Source organism: Triturus cristatus, chromosome 5_1, assembly GCF_964204655.1.
Source record: "Triturus cristatus chromosome 5_1, aTriCri1.1, whole genome shotgun sequence".
NCBI classification, from domain to species: Eukaryota; Metazoa; Chordata; class Amphibia; order Caudata; family Salamandridae; genus Triturus; species Triturus cristatus.
Window position 1 is genome coordinate 816,111,632 of NC_140587.1, and position 25,020 is coordinate 816,136,651.

General features: G+C 47.4%; 1 protein-coding gene across 5 annotated transcripts in view; it reads left to right on the forward strand.

Annotated features, from left to right (window-relative positions):
• The window catches only part of CEP192 (centrosomal protein 192), a 1,978,693-nt gene that overhangs the window by 1,343,360 nt on the left and 610,313 nt on the right, over nucleotides 1-25,020 (forward strand). For all 5 annotated transcript variants that reach the window (XM_085605862.1, XM_085605865.1, XM_085605864.1 and 2 more), the window contains exon 35: nucleotides 19,648-19,792. In XM_085605862.1, coding sequence (XP_085461988.1) covers nucleotides 19,648-19,792 — 145 coding nt within the window. The remainder of the gene's footprint in view (nucleotides 1-19,647; nucleotides 19,793-25,020) is intronic.

A 25,020-nucleotide genomic window follows, 5' to 3' on the forward strand; every position in this document is an offset into this window, starting at 1 on the left:
GTTTTAACTAACATCTGTTTTGTAGCTACTGATTGACTATTGGTTTGTACGAGTGAGAGTGAAGTGAGTGAATTTGCCAAAGGGGATTTAATTTTTTGACCTTCACCAGGGTAAGACAGGAGTGGAGCCTGTAGAAGGATGGCTCGGTTTGTAGTGTCCATCTATGGTGAGGCAGTGTGAATTGAGTCCAGGCAACCCTTAGTGATAGTGTTTAGGTCCCTGATAACCAAAGCTCTCAAAAGGTAGCTGTGGAGAGCAGCAAAGTCTTATCCAGGAGGGTGTAAAGCGGGTGCATTTACCAAATAGTCAGCAAGCTTTCAAACAAGAAGGAGCCGCACAAGTTTTTATAAAAAATACTGGAGTATTTATTACACAACACTAATAACTAGCTTGGTATATCTCCTGCCCGAAAATATCAAATACACACAAGAGTTACTTCAAAAACAGGTAAGCAGCATAGAAAAACACACGGGCCCTATGGAGGGGCCAAACCATATACTAAAAGTGGTATGTGAGGTAAGTACCAAAACAAGACTGATAACCAAGGATGGAGAAGCCCAGATGAAGTACGCAACCACCCAAGGAACCTGAGGTCACCAATCGGATCCAGGTAGGTTGGTGAGCCTCCCCACCCGTGGATACCCAGGGAACCAGGATACCTACACCATGGAGCCCGGGTGCATAGGTGTGAAGTGGTGTCGGAACCTCCTGTAAAAACCAATGGAGGATCTTGGAAGCCTGGCGACTGCAGCAAATCGTAGACAAAGACTATGGAACCTAAACGTGGGTTCTGGATGAGAAGTCCAGACCACCCAGAGGTGTCCAGGAGACGCAAGAGCGCAATGCCACCCCTTGTCAGCGATACTTGCTGTAACACGACGGTCTTGATGAAGCAGCTGTGGAGCCCAGGAGATGAATCAGAAGCACAAAAGCTGTCCACTAGCTATCCCACAAATGATGAAGAATGCAGGAGGGTCAGTGCCCGGCAGGACCACCAACAAGCTTTGGCAACTGCAAAAGTCGGGCATAGGAAAAGATGCTTGGTTGCAGACCAGCAAGGTCTGTGGATCTAACACAGGAAGCGTAATTAATGGCCGTCCCTCAGCATGCAGGAAATCCAGCAGTAATCGTTGGAGCCCCCTCAATGACCTTCTGGCAGCAGGCACAGGAAAGCCTCAGCAGCACACATAAGACGGAGGCCCACTGTGCATAGGATGCATGCATGACCTCATTCTTGGAGCTGTGTGATGCATTAGGCTAGGGCTACTTGGAGCAAAAAGATCTTTGGTGAGGAAAGTCAACAAGCCTTGGCAACAGCAAACCGACGCGGTGCACAGGGTTGTGGTTCAAGTCGGCTGGAGAGGGAGTGCAGGCTTTTAAAGTTGCTAGGAAGACTGGTCAGGCCTCTGGAGAGCTAACAAACCACCACCAGTGTTATAGAGCTGGGAGGTGTCTGTGGGACAGCATGAAAAGCAAATAAGTAGTCGACGTTGAGGTTCCTGTGGATGTGGGGAAGTGACTCCTTAACTCCAAGGGAGATTCCTTCTTGCTTGGTGAATCAGAGGATGCACGGCTTCGGGGTTGCAGAAGCTTGGAAGGGCATGGAGATGAAGTTGCATCAGGAGTCTTCCTAACAAGAGCCGTCTTGTCTTTTCCTGGTTTGATCCAGCAGCAGTGTTCCAGTGTCGCAACAGCAAAAGAGCCGTTAGACGATCTTCAGAAGACAGTCGGTTCTTGAAGATGGAGTCTGGACAAATCTAAGGATCCATCCTCAGGGGAGCCCTTAAGTAACCCTAAAAGGGCTAAGGACAACCTCTGCGGTGGTGCTCCTCCCGTGTGCGGAGCCTGCAGTGTCGACTCTGGATTTCCCTCCATTCCCGGGACCCGCTGGGACCCCTGCCCAGCTTCAGAGAGTCTATGAAGCGATGCATGCCATCTTTGGACAGCCTGACTCCGCCAGCGTGCCTTCGGGTACCCCGGACACGGCTAGGGGCTCTGGGCCTCCTACGCCGGTGGCTTTGGCCCCAGCACCGCAGGGTTCCCTTGGATCCAGGCCTGGTGCTGACTCCACCGGCACCACGTCCGCAGCCAACGCCGGTTGTGTCCCCAGCCGACGTAGACCCTGGCCTCCATTCCGACGTAGACATGGAGCAGAACCGGCATCGACCGACACCTGATGCGGTGCTAGCGGGTACTTTTGTGCCCCTGTTTTACCGTGGTTCTTTTAGGCCAGATTGAATGAATGAATGAATATTACATTTATAAAGCGCTAACTTAGCCCAAGGGCATCAAGGCGCTACGAGAGGAGGGCGAGGAGTACGGTGAGGTGTTTGGAGACCTTTAGACTGACCAGTTAGGTTATGAACTGGAATGGCGAGAGGAGCTGGGTTAAGCCAGTGGTCTGGATACCTCTCCAGACCTTGGCATGTTGTCCCCTCCTACCGTGGCTACAGAGGAGGGAGCATCATACGAAGTGGTGTTGCGTAGGGCGGCCCGAGCTTCCTACAGTGGCAGTCAGGACTAACCTCCTGACAGAGGTGCTTCAACCGCAAGCGAGCTCTTCAGAGTCCCTGCTGCTGTTTAATGAAGCCCTAACCAACATCCTTTTGGGCACCTGATCCAGGCCCAACACAGAGGCTCCTGTGGATAGGATGATTGCCCGACGCCACCGCCTGGCCCTGGGCGACCCCTCTTTCCTCCCCAACACCCCACCCCTAAGAGCTTGGTGGTCCAAACCTCCACATCCAAAGGCGCATTCCCTAACGCACCACCTGATAGGGAATCCAAAAAGTTGGACCACCTTGGGAAGATGTTTTCTTCTTGCAGCTTGGGACTGCGGTCGATAAACACTGCATGTCTGTTGGGCCGTTACACCCGCTCTGTGTGCGACACAGTCGCACAGGCGCTGGTATTGCCCAGAGGAGGCTGTACGCTCCCGTGCAGTTCCTGAGGGGAAAGACGCAGCCAAGTTTACCATTCGCTGTGGACTGTACACCGCCGACTCGCTAGACAGGATGATTTCCACGTTGTTAGCCCTTCGACGCTACACCTGGCTGAGGTTAACTGGTTTTTCAGGGGATGTCCAAGCTACCCTTTTGGTCATGCCCTTTGATGGCTGTCGCCTGTTCGGTGACCAGGCAGACAACGTGCTAGAGCGCTTTAAGGACTCTCAAGCTACGGCCAAGTCCTTGGGCCTCTCCACCACCCACCTTGCGCAGTCTGTCTTTCCACGAAAGTGGTGCCCTGCCATGTCCCGCCCAGGGCCACAGGCCGGCGCAAGCTGTTCAGCCTCTGCGCGGCCGGGGACGTGGGAACGACCGCCGTGGATGTGGGGTCCAACTTGCGGGCGTGTCCACCACAGCCCCCTCTGCAGCAGCCTCCCTTCTAGTTCGACCTTTCAAGGCCACCAATCAACAGTGGGCGGCAGGATTCGCCATCACCTCCCCACTAGCGCACCATCACGTCACACGTTGGTTTTGCATATAGTCCTAAGGAGCTACTCCCTTGCCTTCAAGACTACCACCCAGCCATGCCACCTCAGTGCCATCGCATGTCGGAGGATCATCTGGCCCTTATCCAACAGCCAAGAGAGCCATCGAGCGAGTTCTTGCCCCAGAAGTAGGTCATGTTTGCTATTTCCACTACTTTCTGGTGCCCAAGAAGGACAAAGGCCTGCTTCCTATCTTGGATCTCAGGAACGTCAGTCGCTTCCTCCGGAAGTAGAAGTTCAGAATGGTGATGCTAGTTCAGGTCCTTTCTGCCCTCGACCCTGGAGACTGGATGGTAGCTTTGAACTTGCAGGACGCTTATTTTCACATCCCCGTCCTGCCGGCCCACCGGCGCTACTTGCGGTTCATGGTAGGCCACAAGCACTTTCAGTTTACCGTGCTCCCCTTCGGTCTTACCAGTGCCCCTCTGGTGTTCACGAAAGTGATGGCGGTGGTCGCAGCTCATCTGCGCAGATCAGGGGTTGCAGCCTTCCCCCATCTCGGCGACTGGCTGTTCGCCCCAGGCTGTCGCCTCCCTCCTCCAGACTACTGCCAACGACCTGCATTCGCTGGGGTTTTCTGTCAACATACCGAAGTCACACTTGACTCCCTCTCAGAAGCTCCTCTTCATCGGAGCGGTTCTGGACATGGTGCAGTTTCGGGTCTATCCTCCCGAGCAGCGAGTCCGGGATATTCGGGCTATGATTTCAGTCTTTCAGCCTCTATCCCGGGTTTCGGTCAGGGTGACTTTGCGGCTGCTGGGTTTGATGGCCTCCTGCATCCTGCTGGTGAATCATGCCAGATGGCATATGCGGGCTCTGCAGTGGGACCTGAAGTTCCAGAGGGCACAGCACCAGGGGAACCTGTACGAGTGCGGCCAGATTTTGGAGGGCACTGCACGCCAATTGCAGTGGTGGCTAACGAACCAGGATTGGGTCACTGGCAGATCCCTCTCCCTTCCCCAACCAGAGTTCACAGTAGTGATGGATGCCTCCCTTCTGGGGTGGGGCGGCCACATGGCAGAGGCGGAGATCAGAGGCCTCTGGTCTCCGGCGGAGTCCAGGTTCCACATCAGCCTTCTGGAGCTTCGGGCGATCCGTCTTACATTAAAAGCATTCCTTCTCTCTGTCCAGGAAAGAGTAGTGCAGGTGTTCACGGACAACACCACTGCCATGTGGTATTGCAACAAACAGGGCGGGGTGCGGTCGTGTACCCTATGTCAAGAGGCTCTCCGTATCTGGACATGGCTGGAACATCAGGGCATATCCCTGGTGGTTCAACACCTAGCAGGTTCACTGAACGCCAGGGCAGACGAACTCAGCTGCAGGTGTATGATTGATAACGAATGGCGCCTTCACTCGAAATTGGTGCATGGTCCCTTTCAGCAGTGGGGAGGTCCTTATTTAGATCTATTAACCACTGAAGAAAACGCGCAATGTCAGCAAATCTGCGCCTTGGAATTTCCAAGGCAGCATCTCTAGGCGATGTTTTTCGTCGCCAGTGGAGTTGCGGTCTTCTATACGCCTATATCACTTCTGCCCAGAGTGCTGAAGATGATCAGGCGCGACAGGGCCCAAGTCATTGTTGTGGCTCCGGATTAAGCACGAAGAGTTGTATCCCGAGCTGCTACACATGGCCATCGATCCTCCAATCAGACTGCCTCTTCGGGAGGATCTTCTGTCGCAGAGGCAGGGGACGTTCCCCCACCTGAACATGTCCAGCCTCCACCTCCTTGTGTGGAGATTGAGCGGCAGCAGTTGACGTCTTTTGATCTGCCTCCTGAAGTCTGTGATGTTACCTTGGCAGTCAGGCGTCCCTCTACTAAGATGGTATACTCCTGTAGATAGAACAAATTTGTGAACTTCTACAGTTGGTATAGGATGGTCTAGAAGCGGCACAATTAACCATAAAATATGTTATGGACACCACTGATTCCGTGGGTAGAGATATTGCTCAATCAGCTGCTCTGCACAGACATGCATGACTGCATCAGTCTGGGTTTTCAGAGCCTGTACAGTATACCCTGAAAGATATGCTGTTTGCTGGTGTACATGCTGTTTCCACTTTAAGGCAATATAGAGTTGCACGGAGTGATAAAGACTCCTAGACCTGTCTTTGCAGGATCTGGTTGAATCTTTATTTATGCCTTGTGTGGACGGACATGTTCCTAAATGACTTAGTTGCACTGTGTCTTCAACTAGTTGCAACCACTATGGTGTTTCTGCTTACTGCAGGACTTTATAGTTGTTTAACTAACCTTGTGGTTCCTTACACTTTTGTACCTTACTTTCGGTCAGATACGATTATAGTAGTGCATTATTCTGCAGAATTCTTTTCAGTTAAGTTACTATTTACTGCTTGGCGTAGAAGTCATGCCTTTATCTTTCAGCTCTGTCGATGACCGTTTTCAGCTATTTATTTGTGTTTGGATTTTTGACTGATACCTGATGTACAGTTTTTGCAGTTTGCTTTACTCTGCAGAAGAGCTCAAGCTCAAGGGTTGATACTTTCTTTATATGTTCCCTACTCTATGTGGAGTATCTTTTGTATGCTATGTCAGCATACACACACTCAGTTTGGATTCTCATCTGGTGCACTCTTGGACACTAATTGGGGAGGGCAGAGTTCCACCCTCCATCATGATTTCTCTAACGCATGATATCCATTCGTTTGTGAAACTTGTTAGGTACTTTTGTTATTTGTACCTCCTTGGGAGTCGTGTATATGATCAGCCTTTTGATGAAAGGTTTATGTACTTTGACCCTCTCTCTAGTTTTGGTTAATATGATGAAGTATTTCTTATACTTTTATTTGGTATTTGTGTGTCCTTATGCTTCATTATGGGCATACATCAATAGGCAGAGGTGCCATTGATGGCACAGACTATCTATCCCAAAATTCCTTCTGGTATTTTCACAGAAGGTAGCTGGTAGTTGTAGGAAAGTGGCTCTGTACATACTGTTCCCAAATAGGTACAGTGTGTACAGAGTACACAGTCCCCAGAGGTTTGGCAGAGGCTAACGTTAGATATAACCTTACTCTCTAAAGAGGTAGCTTGGTCGAGCAGTAAGGCAGTATCAGAGGACAGTGTAAAGCATTTGTTGCACACACTCAGTCAGCAAATGGTCTCACACACTCAAGAACTGAAATCTAGGCCAATGGTTTATATATAAAAATATATGCTTGTTTTATTTTAGAACCAACAATAGGTATCAAATATACTTTCTCAGATTGAGATGCTTAAGATAAATACTTTTCAATAGGCAATAGACTTTTGAATATAATAGTTACAGTGGTTGCAATAGGCAACACAATTTCAAACACAATAATACATTGAGCTCAATGGGAATTTCAAGTTAAATGCAATTAGTTACTTTAAGGATTACTTTTCTAACTCCAGGACTGGATCCTAGATTCAGTCCTGGGTTAGTTCCTCGAAACAGGTGAGTAAATACGTTTTAGTTACTGTTGTGATCATTAAGCAATATTTTGGTATTTTAAAAGTTGACACTTAGAAACGTTTTCTAATAGATTCACCAATGTTATCCTATGGGATGAAGTTCACTTATTAGGTAAGTGGGGTTATTGTTACTTTTTCTAGTTCAGTGTTGGATCCTGGATCCAGCACTAGTGTACCACCTGTAAGCAGTTGAGAGAAAGCATTTAGGTTATACAGGCTATTTTTAACGAATATTTGTAAGTTTGCAAAATCGACAGAAGAAATTTCACAGAAAAAACAGTCAATGATTTCCTATGGAAGAAAATTCAAGTTACAGGTAAAGTATGTATTGTATTGTATTGTGTATTGTATAAGTTTTTGTAAAGCGTGTCTGCCACCCTACGGGTATCCTGGCGCTGAGAGAATATGATGACAAGGAGCACGCAGAACGAATAGCCAGTGGTCAGGGTCGATGCCACCTACTCCTGGCGAAACAACCATGTCTTAAGATCTTTCCTGAAGCCCACAAGAGTTTTTGCCAGGCGCAGCTCTTGGGGAATCTGATTCCAGAGGCGGGCTGCCGCCGTGCTGAAAGCCCTGCCTCCCATCTTTACTCTGGCGACAGCTGCCAAGCTTTGGCTAGTGGACCGGAGGAGTCTTTTTGGTTCGTACCAGGCGAATCGATCGCGCAGAGGTACCGGGCCAGTGTTGTGTAGGGCTTTAAAGACCGTGACCAGTGACTTAAACATGATTCTGTCTTTAACAGTAAGCCAATGGAGGTCCCTTAATGCCAGCGTTACAGATGAGTCACGCTGTCTCCCAAGGGCCAGTTTTGCTGCTGTAGACTGTGTTCTTTGCAATCCCTGTACAATGTATTGGGGGGCACCCAGGTACAGTGAGTTACAATAGTCCAGTCTACTCAGGATCACACTCTGAACCACCAGGGGCCTGGGTCATTCGGGAGTAGCGGGAGAATTTGGCGAAGAGCTCTCATCAAGGCTAAACAAGTACCGATTATTTTGTTAGCCTGAGATTGCAGCTGAAGGTCTTCGTCCATCATGACCCCCAGGTTACGGACTGTTTTTGCTGCAACTATGGGGGCGTCCTCCGGCCGAAGCCGGAACTCGCCCAAAAGGTGTGTAGACATTTTGGCTGCGCAGCAATGCAGTAATTCCGTTTTCCCCAGCATTCAGCTGTAATGAGTTGGCCCTCAGCCAGTCAGAAACCTTCCTCATACATGCCTGGAAGGAGCTCAGAGGGACTGCATGCTCTCCTTCCGTGGAGAACATCAGCTGAATGTCGTCCGCATGGTTCACCACATCGATCCCAAAAGATTTTATTAAAGGGATCAGGGGCCCTAGGTAGACATTAAAAAGGATTGGGCTGATAGCTGAGCCCTGAGGCACTCCATGGCATACCGAGGACCAAGGGGAGACAAAAGGCGTCAGGGTCACTGCCTGTTGGCGGTCAATCAGATAGCACTGTAGCCATTCCAAAGCACGGCCCGTCACCCCCAAACCTTCCAATCTTGCCAGTAACACCGCGTGACTGACTGTGTCGAAAGCGGCCGACATATCCAACAGCACCAGCACTGAGGAGCTGCCATTGTCTGCTCGCATTCGAAGTTTGTCCAGAACAGTTGTCAACGCGGTTTCCGTCCCATGCCCTGGCCGAAACCCAAACTGGTTCTTATCCAGAAGCAAATTTTCTTCCAGAAAATTAGACAGGGATTTGCTAACCAATTTTTCCAAGATCTTAACTGGAAATGGTAAAAGGGATATGGGACGGAAGTTGACTGGCAGCGATGGATCTAAGGAAGGTTTTTTCAGTAAAGGGGTGACTATCGCCTGCTTCCAACCACTTGGTACGATTCCTTCATTCAGGGATTGACAGCAAATTTGCCTCAAGTCCGGAAATAGATCGGAGCTGAATTCCTTCCAGAACTTGTGAGGAAGGGGGTCCAGAGGTGACCCAGATGATATGCTGTGCGCTATACTGTTGACGGAATCCTCCGTGGGAGGTTGGAAATAGCTCAAAGAGTTATCTCTCTTAATGTCTACAATAGTCGGGGGGGATCTCAATGACACTCTGATCAAACCCACCCACAATATTATTGACTTTGTCAATAAAAAACGTGGCAATTTCATTGCACAGATTTTGTGATGGCTGAACTGTGCTGGCCAGGCACCCAGGATTACTAAGGTCTCTTACGATGTTAAAGAGAGCCCTGGTTCCATTGGATGCCTGCAGAATGGAACTAGCATAGAATTGCGACATGGCCTCCTTAATAGCCCTCTTGTATTGAGATTGAATTGTTTTTCGAGCTATTTTGTCTGTTTCTAAATATAACCTGCGCCAGCTTCTTTCGGCCTGTCGGCGCGCTAAGCGCAGCGCTTTAAGTTCCTCACTAAACCATGGGGCTGACGGAGTTGTGCGCATTCTAAGCTTTTTATTTGGTATGTATCCTTCCAACACTTGATTGATGGAATTACTGCATCTATTGTAGTTCTCGTTACTTTTGTAATCCAGTGCTGGACTCCTAGGTTCAGCACTGGGACATCTATCTAAAACAGGTAAGAAATTACGTTTTCACAGTTGGTGCAATTTTTAAAGAATATTTGTAGTTTGCAAAAATCGACACTTAGAAGAAATTTCACAGAAAAACAGTCAATGGTTTCCTGTGGAAGAAAATTGAGTTCGCGGTAAGTATGGTTGTAATTACTTTTCAGGGTCAGTGGTGGGCTCCAAGATCCAGCACTGGTATCTCTCCTGATAGCAGGTGAGTTATTTCGTTTTCGTTACTCGGTTGATTTTAGGTTAATATTTTAAAGTTTAGAAACTCCACACTTAAAAGAATTACTTAAAAGAATTTTCAAGTGAAACCAGCCAATGTTACCCTATGGAAGAAAAGTGAGTTATCGGCTTTTGGGTAAGTACTCGACTGGCAGAGTTTAGGTTCTGGGCATAGACTCAGGGGTCTCCTAGGGTCAGGTAAGTACAGTTGTTACACCATCAGCGGCACAGGGGCAGCCGGGTGCAGAGTGAGTCAGGCCCAATGTTATCCTATGGGAGGCAGGGGGGCCTGTGGTTGGTGGCTACTGGCTAGCAGGCCCTGCAGCTGTGGTAGCTGGGCTCCTGGTCACTTGCTCAGGGCAAATGGGGAAGTAGGTTAGAGTAGAAGTTGCACTGCCAGGGCTGCTCGGGCGGCTGGGTGCAGGATGCTTTTGAGCCGTAGGGCGCTCAATGGATTGCAATGGAGAAGCTCAAGAACGAACAAAGGCTGCAAGCTCTGGGACGAAAATTCTTCAGGTGCGACCACCACTTCGAGAGGCAAGTTGGGTAGTTGAAGGATAGGTAGGTACCCAGGAGTTGAGCACAGGGGGTCGCAGGGTGCTGGGTGCAGGGGGGCCATTGGGCGTCGGGAAATCTTCCCCTCTGCTGGTCGTGGTTGGAGGGGTCCCTGGTTCTGAGGCTGCAGGCGTCGTCAGGAGCGTCGAGGTGGGTCCTTGGGTGCTGGATTCGGGGTCACAGTCGCCGGGGGGACGTCCTCGTGGTCTTTGTCCTCTCCAGCACAGGCCAGGCTTGGCGGGTGCAGGGGTTGCGGTTCCTGGCTGATGCCAGGGGTCAGCTACTTGCTTTGAGCAGTACCACTTCTCATGGGAGTCCCAGTTGCTCAGAGTCACAAGCTAGCCAGGTCCTCCAGGGTTTGTGAGGTTGCTGGCTACTGGAGATGCCGGGGTTTAGCAGGAGCAGGTTCGAGGGTCGACAGGCTGGTAGGGCTGGGGACAAAGCAGTTGGTGTCTTCCTCTTGTTAGAAGCTGCACGGCGGGTCTTGTTGCATCTTGATATTCTTTGCTGTTTCAGAATCTGGATCTAAGGAAGGAAGGTTCAGGGTGCTCCTAAATACTAGATTTAGGGGCGTTACAGGTAGGTAATGGGCATGGACCAATGGGTCCCTGCCCTGGGGTGTGTACACCCCCTATCCTGCCACTTTCCTGTGGGAGGGGGGCAGTAGCCTAGCCCTGATTGGGCAGGGCTTCCCATCTTCAAGATGGCGAGAGCCCGGAGATGGGCTTCACCTCTCCTCCCCCACCTGAGGGGTGGGGTTAGCAGAGGCTGTCACACCCCCTTTCCTTCCTTGGGGTTTCCGGCCAGTCTTCCCGCCAGAGTGGGGGTCAGAACCGGTAGGAGTCAGTTGCTGAGTACAGCAAGTGGCCTGGAGAAGCTCACAAAGGCGGAATGCCTTTGAAGCTTCCCCTGCCCTTCCTCTGGGGCAGGAGACCTAGCACCTCACCCAGGATGTGCATTGTTGCAGGCCCAGGAGGGCGAATGGCTCTCTACCCAGGGGTCCAGCAACATGTCTGCTGTGTGGTAGGTTAGGCAGCCCCTCAGACAAGACGTGGATTGTAGGTTAGGCTCAGGGGGCATCTCTAAGATGCCCTCTGTCGTGCATTGTACATTAAATCCCACACTGGCATCAGTGCGGGTTTAATGTGCTGTGAAGTTTTATATCAAACTTCTCAGTCATCAGTGCAGCCATTTGAGGTGCTGTGGAGTTCGTGTTGACGATCTCCTAGCACCATATACTCTTAAATGGCAGCACTGCACTTAGTGCCCAGGAATGGGCCTGGGTACTGTAGGGGCACAGGGCTCATGCACCTGTGCCCACACCACTGGCATAGGGCACCCAGCTAGAGGGGTGGCTGATGTATGCCAGGGCAGTGTGTGTTGTGGGCATGGTACACAGGGATGTGTGCCCTGTCGACTGTTTGGTTCTGTGCCCAGACACTCAACCTGCAGTGTGTGTGTGTGTGTGTGTGTGTGTGTGTGTGTGTGTGTGTGTGTGTGTGTGTGTGTGTACAGGGCCCCTAAGGGTGGCACAATAAGTGCTGCAGCCCTTAGGGGCCTTCTCTGGTCACAGTGCCCTGGGTACCTATGGTACCATTTACCAGGGGCTGACCTGTGGCCAGAGATGCCAATTGGGTTTAGGTTGTCATGCAATTTAGGGAAGGAACACAGGCCCTGGGTACCTGATTGGCAGGAGCCCAGGGCACGCTAAGTCAAAGTACTTCAGCAAAAAGTGGGGGGCATACCATGCAAGAAAGATGGCACTTTCTCACAGTAGTGTGGCTTTGACAATTCTCCTGGTATTTGCCTATCGCTTCGTGGCTAGATGATGTACTTATGATTCATGGCAAAAGTTCTCTACTTTTGCTTTCAGTATATGATCTTTGTTTGGTTTAGGATTATCATCTTGTGAGCCTTTAAACTCTGTTTTACTCTTCAGGTCTGTCTTCTGCCATTGTTAATTAATTGGCTCTTCCACGCCTTTCTGTATACATGGTGATCTCGAAGGATGTGTAGCATCTCAATCCAGCCTATTCCTTCTATTATGAAGGGTGCTTTATATTCTTGACTCTTTTGGGGTTGTTATATAAAGCTTTGTGTTATTGCTGAAGATTTCTTCTTTTGGAAGGTAATTTCCCTTTCACGATGTACCTTTTCTTCTCTCTGTAGGTATTCCTACATCGTCCATGAAGAGACTGGGTGTCTGCCTCATAGCTTCTACTGTTTGTAGATAGCTTTTATTCTAAATTCATATTGTAAGATCATGCTAACCTTGCGTCTAGCTAGGCTTCATGGTTCTTTTTCAGTCTTTATATGTTCTTCAATTTCAATCTCTATTGCTTGCTAATGCGGTATCAGGCAATTTGCATTACACTTACATTTTGGATGGTTGTTGCTTTCCTACTTGGTGCAATGGCCACTATGGTTTCTGTACTATTAAGTCGGAATTCTCGGACTGATTATTCGCCTTAATTTATTGTTGTGTCTGTAGTGGATATTTATTTTAATTCTATGTCCATGTATTTCTTGGAGCTATCCTAGTGATATTCTATTCTCCCTATTCCTATTTCCTAGGGAAAAGAATGGTTCAAGGCTACTAGTTCCTATTGGCGGGTCTGGTGGCTTGGTGTACTGTGTGTCCACTGTAGGGCCATGTGTTTAACCTTTACGGTCACAGGTTCATATCTTGGCGGGACCTCTCAGCCTTTCATCCTTCTGAGCTTGAGAGAAACTACCAATGACATGGGTTACAATGCACATCTGTTATCCGACGTCAAGATACCCAGGTGAACCTGCGCTCTACAATCCACATTTATGATAGATATATGTGTATATATAATATATATATATATATATATATATATATATATATATATATATATATATATATATATATTTGAAGATGAAGGATCACAAGAAAACAGCCAGCCAGGGCAAAAATCTGGATCCCAAAGGATACAATGAGTCACAAAGGAATAAAATATCCAAGAAAGAAGTGACTCAAACAGATAGATTCACCAAAGAACAAAAATATATTTCCACTTACAACGTTTCAGTTGTAACTGAAACGTTGTAGTGGAAATATATTTTATGAGACCCAACAACCAAACCCCGACCAGCAGTTCATGGTTAAAACCTAGAAGAGGTTTTTTCAAATGCTCCAGTTGTAGAGCATGTAAATTTGGTCAGAACACCAGTCAGTACTCAGTCCCGTTCAGTGACAACCCTAGACAAATTAAGGGTCACTTTACTTGTAGATCTGAATTTGTGGTGTATGTCCTTTCCTGTACATGTGGCTTGAATTACATTGGGAGCACCAAGCTACAGGCCCATGTAAGAATTTTACAGCATTTAAGGGCAATCGTAAATAATGATTCCAGCTACCCTGTAGCACGGCATTTCAGAAAACTACATAACAATGATCTTAGTTGCCTGAAATACTTCATTGTTGATGGTGTCCCCGCACAGCGAAGAGGGGGCAACAGAGAAAAAGCCCTTAGACAACTCGAAACAAAATACATACTCGAGTTTGATAGCAAAGCACCTATGGGCCTAAACACCACCGAAGATCTACACAATTTTATCTGATTACTGACAGACCGTATGGGATTGCCTCTGCTCTCTCTCATTTTTAGACTAGTTTTTATCTTTCTTGATTGTTTCCTGCAGTGTATATAGTATCAATTTCTCATGTCCGAAGATATCCTACTGTTTGACTTATCTTGTTTGCCTTACCTGCATCCTCACTAATCATATGAAGACCAGTTTCTAATTGCATTTAGAGCAGAACTGTTACCCAGTCGTTTGGACTAATTTGCTCCTTCTATACTTTCCCCTACTTTTGTCTTCTCAATTTTAAAGGAGTAAGGCGACAGACAAGAAAACAATGAATATCAAACGCTTTCTCCACATAACGGTATGTTCCAGTTCTCCAAACATGAGGACACTGTCAGCCAAGTTCCCTTTTTCACCTGGGTACAATACCATCAAGCTACAAGCAGCTCTGGGGACCCACTATAACTTGGGACTCTCGTTTGCTATAATTTATGCTCTTGGTTGTTATTATGTATTTGTAAAGATGGAACCTCATTTAGGAGAATAGTATTTTGGAGTGTTCCTCTTATCTACCTCCTCGCTGGATTCCCGCTGTATCTTTATCATTATTTGACTATTTTTGCACTTTACTCACTTTTAGATTGGTTTTAGGATCTTTTACATTGGCTATTGATTTTAACAGCTATCTTGGGTCGCTCATATAGATTTTATCATCGGATACTCCTTTAACAGATGTTGAAATGTGGTAATGAATTCTGATTGTGCATTATTTAAGGACGTTATTTATGGTCTCTATATGTATTAATATGCATTTATTTGCAGTTTGCACTACCTTTGCGTATTTTGCACATTTGCATCTTGTTGCACATTGATAGCACTATTTTGCACTTTAGATATCAGAATTTGCACCTGTTATTGCGTATTTGCACAACGTAGTACTGTACCTTAAACCTATGCAGAATAACTTGTAGTTACAAGGTTGTGATATCATTGTTAACATGGAAGAGTATTTTGAAGCAGGTTTACCGATTAGTACAACCATTTAACATCTCAGACCCATGCTGGTACATTTGCCAATGTATATGTATTTGTTACATGTTTTCCATCACCAAATAACAAACTTAGAAACCAATGTATTTTTTCCATGTCCATGGACACAAGCATCACGAGATTACAGAGTGCTCTTGAATTATAAAAGCATAATGTTTCAGCAGTTACTTCATGTGATCAAGGCCATCTGGTGGCCGAAACGCGTAATGGCGTGCTGTGTGGGTGCTGATCAACATTAAATACCTTTGAAGCACGAGTTGGTGTCCGTGTGCTTCTTCCTCGCCGGTCGGAGGTGGGAGATAGCTGTTTGGATTTTCATATATATATATATATATATATATATATATATATATATATATATATATATATATCCTCTCAGCCTTCATGAAGAAACGCCCTCTAATTCACCACACGTCCCGAGGGCGAGCAGAAGAACAACACAATCCTTTGCAACGAGGTAGTTTATTATTTTTTTATTGAATAAGCCTCCATTCGTCACGGGGCCATGTACAGCAAAGTGCAGAGGTGCATACAAACAAAGATGACCTACGCGTTTCGGCTTGAGCCTTCCACTGGGTCGATATATATGTTTTATAGAGCATTAGTTATGCTTTACCTCTGATGATAAACCACTTTCTCTCTGTGTTGTAGAGTAGGTCTTGCTCAGATAGAACTCTCTATGGCACAGAGGTAGTGTTTCATGTCAGTACCTGCTTCTCTGAGTTTGCGAAGTATCGAACACAATGTCTGGATGTGAGCACCAGTAGTCCACTATCATGGGAAACGTTCCTCCCTTGGTTTCTACTATCATGGAAACCGTTCTTCCCATGCTTTCTTGTATTTATATCCTTTCTTACTGCTGTCCTTTCCGCAGTGCTTATGCAATGAGCCTGCATGGGTTGGGTTCACCTTGAGGGTACGAATAGTCTTCTATTCATCTTGTTACTTGGCTTCTACCATGTTGTCTTGCTGACATGGATAATTCATTCCCATGCTTTTTTTTAACGTCTTGTCACTTAACTTATCTGCTGTCATCCACAGGTTTTTTACATTGTAAAGCATTGTTTTCTCATTTACATTATTATAAGGTCAGGTCTTTCTCTCTGGTTCCAGACCGGTTTTGTTTTAAGTTAGAGACTTTTACTAGGCTCTGTTCGCAGACCATCCTCCAGGGATGGTATTCTTTGGAATTTGAATCTGAAGTAAGGAATCTGTCGCTAGATTTCTCTAACAGATATACAAGTTAGTTAGCTTCTGTAACGCATTATCTGGTAGAGGCAGGATCTAGCCAGAGATTCTTTACAACCTTCCCTTGCTCCCAGCTCTGCAAACTGAGTTCTCTTAGGTCTCATTGATTTCCTTATCAGACTTCATATACTAAATTAGGCCCTCAGTGATTGTTTGCGACTGAGTACTCTTAATTATCAATGATTTCGTTTTAAAATATTTTAAAAAAATCACATTCTGATTTATCATTTCAGTGTTTGACATACAGGTGTTTATTCTAGTACACTGTTTCAATAGGCAGTTTCTTTATGGGGCTCCACGTTTTGAGCACGCCAAATAGTCACGGGAGAAAATGACATCGAGGGGTTTATATGGACTACGACAACGTCACATTGCATGATGACGACGATATGAAGTCACGCGGCGCTCTCTTCCGGCACGCAGACATACTGTGGGAAAAAATTCCGGATTCTAAAGTGAGGAATCTGCGGCTAGATCGTGTCTGTACCAGACAATTCTTTACCAAAGGTAAGTAACTTGTTCATCTGGTGGATACCCTGTACTACCACACATTCCTCACTGTCCTCCTATCTCCCTATTCTGAGGTGTAGCTTTTTCTTTTTACATCTGTAATGGTCTCATGTTACTATTTAGCACACTGATGACATCAATTGTCCATGCTCACTGTCTGAGGGCACAGAAAGGGAAAGACAAGAAAATTACATCAGCATGCAGAGGTGGTGCTTATATGCAACTCAGCTTCATCATTTTTGGGGTGGTGTGGAACCAGCGCAGACTTGCACAGCGCCACAGAGTGGTTTTGTGGGAGTACTGCTGTAAAAACTTTCTGGATACAGTCTGGCACCTGGTGAGTATTCAAAAGTGAACAATCGGTCGTTAGAGTAACCACCAGAATGATGGTTATTGAAGTTAAGTAGATTGTTTCACAGACATTCTGTCCAGCCTCCATCTGATGTGCCTTTAGGCCCCCAAGACACCTACTGTGTCTCTGACCAATTTCTCCCTGTTTGATCCAGGCACAAAAGCATGTACAGCACCCTCAAACCTAACTTCGGCGCATTCTGTTCTTCATTGTCATCCGAAAGGTCTTGTTGGTCGTTCAGCATCTGTATTGGCCCAGCCCACATCTTGCCTTCAGATCAGTCTCATGACCTGATGAATTTTCCATGGTTCAAGTTTAAACTTATCTGATCTAAATGAAAGGCACAGCAGTTGCTAGAAAAGCCAGCATGTAGAATTGTGCCTCAGGATTAATGCTGTAGTAGAATGGGGAAACTTTTCAAGTCAGATGGCTGCTTATGACAGTGCCATCGATCCTGTTCTCCTCCTTCCATGAGCACAGATGCTGGTGATTACTTGGTCCTTCAAAATGCTAGTGGCTTGAATATTTCGCCTGATGTGAATCTAGATTGCCCTTTGCGGCCTGCTATTGAGAAAGTGGCATAGTTTAGTACACTATTAATTTATTTGTTTGAAGGGGCCCTCAAACTACCCTTGTGTGTTGAAGTAACTATGGCAAATCTCCTCACCAAGATTTTGCAGCCTAGTGCCTCAGCCATTGAAACTTTCTTTCATGCTCCCATACATTGTTGGAGATGGCTCAGTTGGTTGTTCTGAATCTTCCTGACCATCTCCAGGATCACTTCATGGTGGTTGTGCGCAATGGACATGATCTGGCTAAGCAAATATCACACTCTCCTTTTGCCTTGATTGACTTGGTTGCCCAATCCATGGGCTCCTAAGTTGCTGTCCTCTGTCAAGCCTCACTGCGCTACACTGAATTTTTTGGAGGCATACATGCATCTTTAATGGATATACTTTTTGATGGTGGCTGCCGTTTTGGCAATAAGGCCAACTCTTAACTGGCACACTTTAAACAAGGCCAGGTCACAGCTCAATCTTGCATCCCCAACATTACTGTTCCATCAAGAGTACCACAAATTCCAGTGCTGTTCCTGGTACATGCCCTTTCAAAGATGTCTGCCCTTTTAGACTGTTGTGCTACACAGTGAGTTTTTTCCTCAGTGCAGAGGATGTGGTGTTTCCATGGATCATAGAGGTTAGCAGCAGTCTTCTTCCCTGGCACTCCCAACAAAACAGATTTTGTCCTCAAGGGCCCGGTAAGGTGAGACCAGGACTCACCAACGCTTCCCTTCCAGGGGCATCCTCACATTTTCTTCCTCCTGACTCGTCGCTGGTCTCCGGCCACAAGTACTATACCTGCATGGCCTTAGCTGTCCAGAATGCTCTCTTCCATGCCCTGTAGTCACAGGCATTGCCGCCTCACCACCTCCTCTTGACACTTCCTGTGCACGAAGAGCAGGCCAGCTGCAGCTTGAGGCTAACTTGTAAGGCTGCAAGGGAGAGCATGAGAAGCCTGGTAGCCAGTGCCTCAATTCAGGCACTCAGTGGGTTCTAGGGCTGCCACACCTAATTTCTGGACTCATGGTAGCAAAAGACTTCCCCCTAGTTCAGTCTCAACCTTTTAGGTCGAGCCTATCAGCGGGCTTGCGCTGCTCTGCGAGGTAAGTAGTATTTAGTCAGGTTGGTTAGGCCACGCCCACCACTTTCCATTTGTTTGTACTTGTGCCTTTCTTAATTCCCTTGTTCTTATTGGTAAGACGTTGCTCTTTGGCCCGCCTTTGGGTGTGTTTTTCACTTTGTGGCAACCACCCATGTAACACATACCCTTACATTCTGATTGTATTTCCCGTGTTTGCCACGCTCTTTTTTTCACTCAGTTAGACCTGTGCCATGAACACAGCAGCTCTGTGGGTCTTCCCTGCCCCGTACTTTTCAAAGGTTACTTGTTTTCGCTCCCCTTCCGCACACATTTCAAAAGTCCTTTGTTTCGTATTTTATTTATGATTTGGTTTTCATAACATAAAAAAAGGCAGTCATTTATAGTGCCAATAGTTTAAACTCGCTTAAATGCTAGACCTACTGCATTGCAAATGCGTGTTTCCTAGTTCTTTACATGCTGAAAGCGGCCAACCGCCGTTTCCTTTTGTTTTCATTAATTTTGTTACAATCGCATCAACTGCACAGGTGCCACGATTGCATCAAAAGTTAGAAATAGAAAAAAAAGTGCTAGTAGGTCTAGCATTTACCCAAGTTTAAACTATTGGCATTGTAAATGACAATGCCTTTTATTTATGTTTTAAAAGCCAAAACATAAATAAAAGGCATTGTCAATTATAATGCCAATAGCTCAAAGTTGCGTGAATGCGAGACCTTTTGCATTGCGAATGTTTGTTTATTTAACAGTTGCTATCTTTGACTGTCAGGCCATACTTCAGCACAGCTCATTGCAAATTGATTTGTTTGGTCTAGCAGCATTTGTGTTACAACATTGCAATAGCCATCTTAGTGTTCTCAGAATTCTTTCGAGAGATTCGCGCCTCTGATGGGAAAAGCTTGCAGGTAAGACTAATGTGTTTCTTATCATTCATCACTGGGGTGCTGCATAACTCGGAAAACTGTTGCAAATATTTTCATTTGACATTTATTTCATTCCAGTATGCGACTTGCCTCAAAGACTAAATGACATACAACTCTTCTATGGAACTATGAAAAGAATTCTCCTTTCTCTGGTTGGAAATGCCACTGCTGAGAATCCAAACGAAAGTCCGCCGTTGTCTCAAGAAAGTATGGATTCTGACAGGTAATCTAAGAACTTGCATGCATTTGCTCTCATTAAAATGATTTTTTATTGGTATTGGTGTATAAAGAGAGTGGACATTTTTTGGGACCCTTAGCTATGCTATGCCTTGAATTTTTTTTTTTTTTTAACAACAAATGTTATTCGGTTATTCTAATGAAATTTGGGCTGTGGCCCTGCAAAGACCTGTAGGAGAGAAAATATAGCAGGAGTTCTGACATTTTGAATATTTTTCAGGGCCTGCAAAACATGCAGGTTACATAACGTAAACAAAATGCAGACTGTACTAGATCCCGATAAATATGCTTATGATATATTAGTAGAATGGCAGGTTATCATACAATATGGAATGGTCCGATCAATGAACACTGGGATAGGGGAGTTGCCTATCAAGGGTCTGTGGATGGCAGGGAGGGGAGATCAATTTCACGATATGTCACCCATCGGGTCCAGATTTTTCTATGCTTTTGAGGCAGCCACAGGATAAAAATACAGCGATTTCCGCACCCATACATCTGGCAAGTTCAGTTTTCCATTTACCTATGAGGAGAGGTCCCTTTCCACATTTGGGTGATATCGCGCTTGACGATAGTGATGGTTAAAAAGAATAAATGCTGCTTATACTTATTTCCCCCAATGTCGTCCGTACTGTGTATGAGAAAGAGTCGTGGGTCAAACGGGAGTTCCCATGATAGTACTTTGTTTAGGCTGGACAGTATCCTACGCCAAAATGGCTGCAACGCAGTGTAGCTCCAAACTGTATGTAGGAAAGTCTCATCCTCCCTCCCACACTGTAAACATGTAGGGGACTGGATAGTCCCCATCTTCCAGAGTCTGACCCTTGTGTAGTATGCACGGTGAAGATACTTAAACTGTATCAGGCGGTACCGTGTGGACACCGCAGCACCCCAGGGGCTGGCAATAGCCTCGGCCCAGTCGTTGTCTGTCAGATCTGAAAGAGACACGTTAGTGATAGATTCCTTACATTAGAATATCCCCAGGCATCAGACTGGATCCGGAAAGTTTTTCGTCAGCAGTACCCCTGCCCGTCGGTAGGAGTCGTCGTACGGCTCCGCGTACGTCGCTGGCGTCGTAGTCTCCTAGATGACGTCACTGGAGCTACTTAGAAGCGCCCACGCGCGCTGACGTAAGTTCTCTCTTTTTCTGCGCCAGCAAGTGCAGATCTGGAGAGAGCGATACCCCCAGTCATTTGTAGGTCTTGCCTGAGCCAGCGCATCTGCTGATCTGGCGAGATATTTAGTAAGTGGGCTTTAAAAATGTCGCTGGATGTGGCAGCAGCGCTGGGCTCGACTCCGAGGTGGTGGGAGGTCGAGTCGACAGAGGTCTGATGCCGGGCGGACGAGTCCTGTTTGGGGGGGGGTCATCGGCTATGACAACTGGCCCTCCTGATGCTCAGCCCTACGTGGCTCCCTGCATTGTAGCTGGATGCGGCGGTGGCGCGGGGCTCAACTTCGTGTCCGCATCGTTCCTTCCCGCAGGCTCCTGCCGTGGTGGACGTCGGGTCGACGCCGGGAGGACGAGTCCTTTTTTTAGGGGTCGTTGACATCGATCTGACGCTGCCTCGATGCCGGATCCGTCCCCGGCTGTTCCTCTGCTGGTGGAGGATTCGACTCCAGTGGGTTCTCCTCCCCCAGGGTTTTTTCAATGCTTCATGGAGTAGGGTCTATGGGGCCCTGGCTGCCCATCACCATGCGGGGCATCTGTCTTTGCCTTTGGTGGACGGCCTAGCCTGTAACAGTCCCCAATGGATGACTTACTGTCTCCACCTTGAATTGCCTCGGAGGCTAGCGCAGAGTTTGCGAAAGTGGTTCGCAGGGCCGCGGATATCTTACAGATGCAGCCGCCCTCTGTCTCCCAGCTTTTGGATCCTTTGTTGGATCTTCTCCACCAGGGCATGGTGGGTGTGGAGCACTTACTGCCTTTTAGCGGGTTGCTGTATGATGTCCTTCTGGGGACTTGGGCCAGACCCTCATCGGGGGACCCTGCCCTACCTGTTGGTCCCTCCATCCTAGGGCTCAAGGACTTCTGGTCCAGGCAGCGCTTCCTTCCTCTCCTCCTCGATTGCTTCCTCCCACTCAGGAGTTCCTCCCACTCAGGAGTCTAGGTAGTTGGAGTTGTGTGGCCGCAATGTCTTTGCATCTGCCAGCTCAGGCCTTCGGTCCCTGAACACGACCTGCGTGTTTGCTCTGGCTGCTTTTGCCCTTTGGGACTTCGTCAGACAACTTCTTCTCTCTTTGCCTGAAGGCCCTTCTGCTGACCTGGCCCGGCTTACTCGGGATGGCCGCAACATGGCGCAGTTTTCCGTCCGGTCGGCCATGGACACCACTGACTCCGTGGGTCGCGCAGTGGCCAAATCGGTAGCTCTGCGTCGCCATGCATGGCTACCCGATGGCAGTTTTTTTCAGAGAATGTTCGGGAGAGACTCAGTGATCTGCCCTTTGATGGGGTCCATCTGTTTGATGAGCATGTCTTGCCCTTGAATATAACCTGGAGCTTTGCAGGAAAGAACAACATGTAGTTCAGTTTGCAGGCTCTCAGTTTAACCTTGACAGAGTTGAAGGTGTGCCGTTGTTTCTTCAACTCTTGTGAATAATCTGTGAACACCATGATATTAGAGTTTTGTATCGAACCTCTCCCAGGCTTCGGACCTTCCACAATATCATGTCTCTACCCAAGAGGTTCAGAAAGCGGGCTGGCACTATGCCAATGGAGGCACGCTAAGTAAAGAAGCAAGAGGAGGACTGTGCAGATAAAAGGGAGTCCCGCGGCCGTTGGGCCCGAAAGGCTCCCATATTGGGACCGTTGACACTCTCTGGAACACACACAAATGGTAGGTTTTTTTCTTCTAGCCGGTTATCTGCATCTGCCATCCTCCAGTGTAGGTCTTTTGCCACAGTGCCGGGCTCTGAAACTTCCTTACGTAGTCCGTGGGTTGCATTCCCCACTTTCGAGATTCTGGCCTCTGCCATGGTGACCCTCTCCAATTTGTTTAGTAAATGCTGTCGTAGGAGGGATACCTCCTACTGGACCTCTCCGATCCTTCCCTCCAGAGCTTCTCGAGAGGATTGAATTGCTAGTAACAGGGCTAGGTTATCCTGTACGGCTGGAGCGAACGGTTCCGCCTCAGACGATGGCGCCACTACCTTCGTGAAGCGGGCCATTTTGCTTTTGGGGTGGCTTGTGCTCTTTATCCTTGGCCATAGTACTTCCACGTTAGTCACAGATCGTGTACAATCTAGCGGTGCGGCATGCTTCAGTAGTGATGGACCCTCGTGCCAATGCCAGGGGTTATTGACATGAGTCCACTGTCATTCATTGGAGAGCGGGGACATGCACCTCTGAACATCACTCCACTCAAAGGTCACCAGGCAGGAGCGTCTGTCGGGAGCAGAAAGATGACGGTGACAGCACCCACTGAAAGAATAAAGGAGTGCCCGAAGCCCGCATGTGCACTAGCGGCCATGCAGCTCGTGCAGCCCCAGACAAGCTGATGATCCAAGAGGCTGACACACTACCTCACTCTACCTGATGTATTGCAGACAAGCAAGAGGTTCAGTTTCAGCAGAGCGGCAATGGTACTTCAATTATGTATTGGCCCCGAAGGTGAGTAGCGTAGTCCAGGAGAAGAATGTACCTGGTGGGGTCAACGTGATAGGGCGACGTTGAGGGCGCCAGCCAGAAACCCCAGGAGTAATTTTCATTAGTCAACAGGGGGGTATAAGCATAGGAGGAGCCAGGGGTGGGCTGGGCCCACTTGCACTCACAGGTGGCCCTAAGTGTGCAGTGTGGCACAAGCAGACCTGGGTAGCGAAAGTGCAGCAGTATTGTATCCCCCCCCCTCAGTCATCAGTGGTGTTATCCGGCCATACGGCGAGTGCATCGCCTTTTGATGACCCAACAGCGGCCAGGTAAATCCTTGTGTTATGTTAATACACTTGTAGAGCGCTCGAATACCCGTGGGCGTCTTGGCGCTATATAGGTTATTGCAGTAGGGCGGTAATCAGTAACCGAAAATACAGCGACTAGACATTAAAGAGCCAGGTTTTTAACTGTTTCCTAAAATTCCAAAGAGTGGGTGCCGCTTTGATATGTATAGGCAGAGTGTTCCAAAGTGTTGAGGTTTCAGAGGAGAAACCGCTTGCCTCCCCCCCCACCCCCCATCCCCATTTAATTCTCTTGAATTTGGGGTGACTGATCGTCAACGTATTCTTTGACCATAGGTCTCGATTAGGAATGTACCAGGAGAGGGAGCGCCTAAGGTAGGCGGGTCCCCTGAGTTGTGTATGGCCTTATACGCAAGGTTAAGTGCCTTGAACTTAATGCAAGATTCTACCGACAGCCAATGGAGTTTTTTTATGGATGCGGAGAGGATGAAATTTGGGCAGGTCAAGGACAAGTCTTGCCGCAGCATTTTGGACGCTCTGTAATTTCCTTTTGTACTGCTTCTGGAGCTTGACATATAGTCCATTACAATAGTCAAGTTTTGAAAGAACTAATGGAGAGATTACTGTTTTTCTGGAGGTCAAAGGAATTAAAGGGAGAATCTTAATGATTTGCAACACGTTGAAACTGGACGAAACCACAGAGCAAATATGCTTGTTAAAATCCAGTTTGTCATCAATGATTACGCCCACATTTTTTGCTTTTTGTACCTGGCTGGGAAGAGTTCCCAACTCTTTAGGCCAGTAGGCTGGGTTCCAAAAAAGGGGTTTATTGCTAAAAAGGATGACCTTGTTTTTTTCTGAATTAAGCTTAAGGCAATGTTTACCCATCCAATTACTGACTGCTCTCATACAATCGTGAAATTGAGAGATGGTAGTATCCAGGTTGTTTGAGATCGACACGACAATCTGCGTGTCGTCCGCATATGAGGTAGGGGAGAACCCAAAAGATCTAATCAAGGCTGAAAGTTCAACAACATAGATATTAAAAAGTAGGGGACTCAGGGAAGATCCCTGAGGGACTCCACAGGGGAGGGAGAAACATTTAGATGTAGCATTCTCCATCATAACCGACTGCTCCCTGTTGGGTATTACTGGCAAAGCACTTGACCTACTTAGTTCCTTTTTTATCCATCTTTTTTAGGTGATCAATGAGGGTGGCGTGATCGACAGTGTTGAACGCCGCCGACAAGTCGAGGAGGACAACAGCTGCTGAGCTTCCTTTATCCAGAATGGTTTTGAGTTCGTCCATGGTTTTTATTAAGGCCG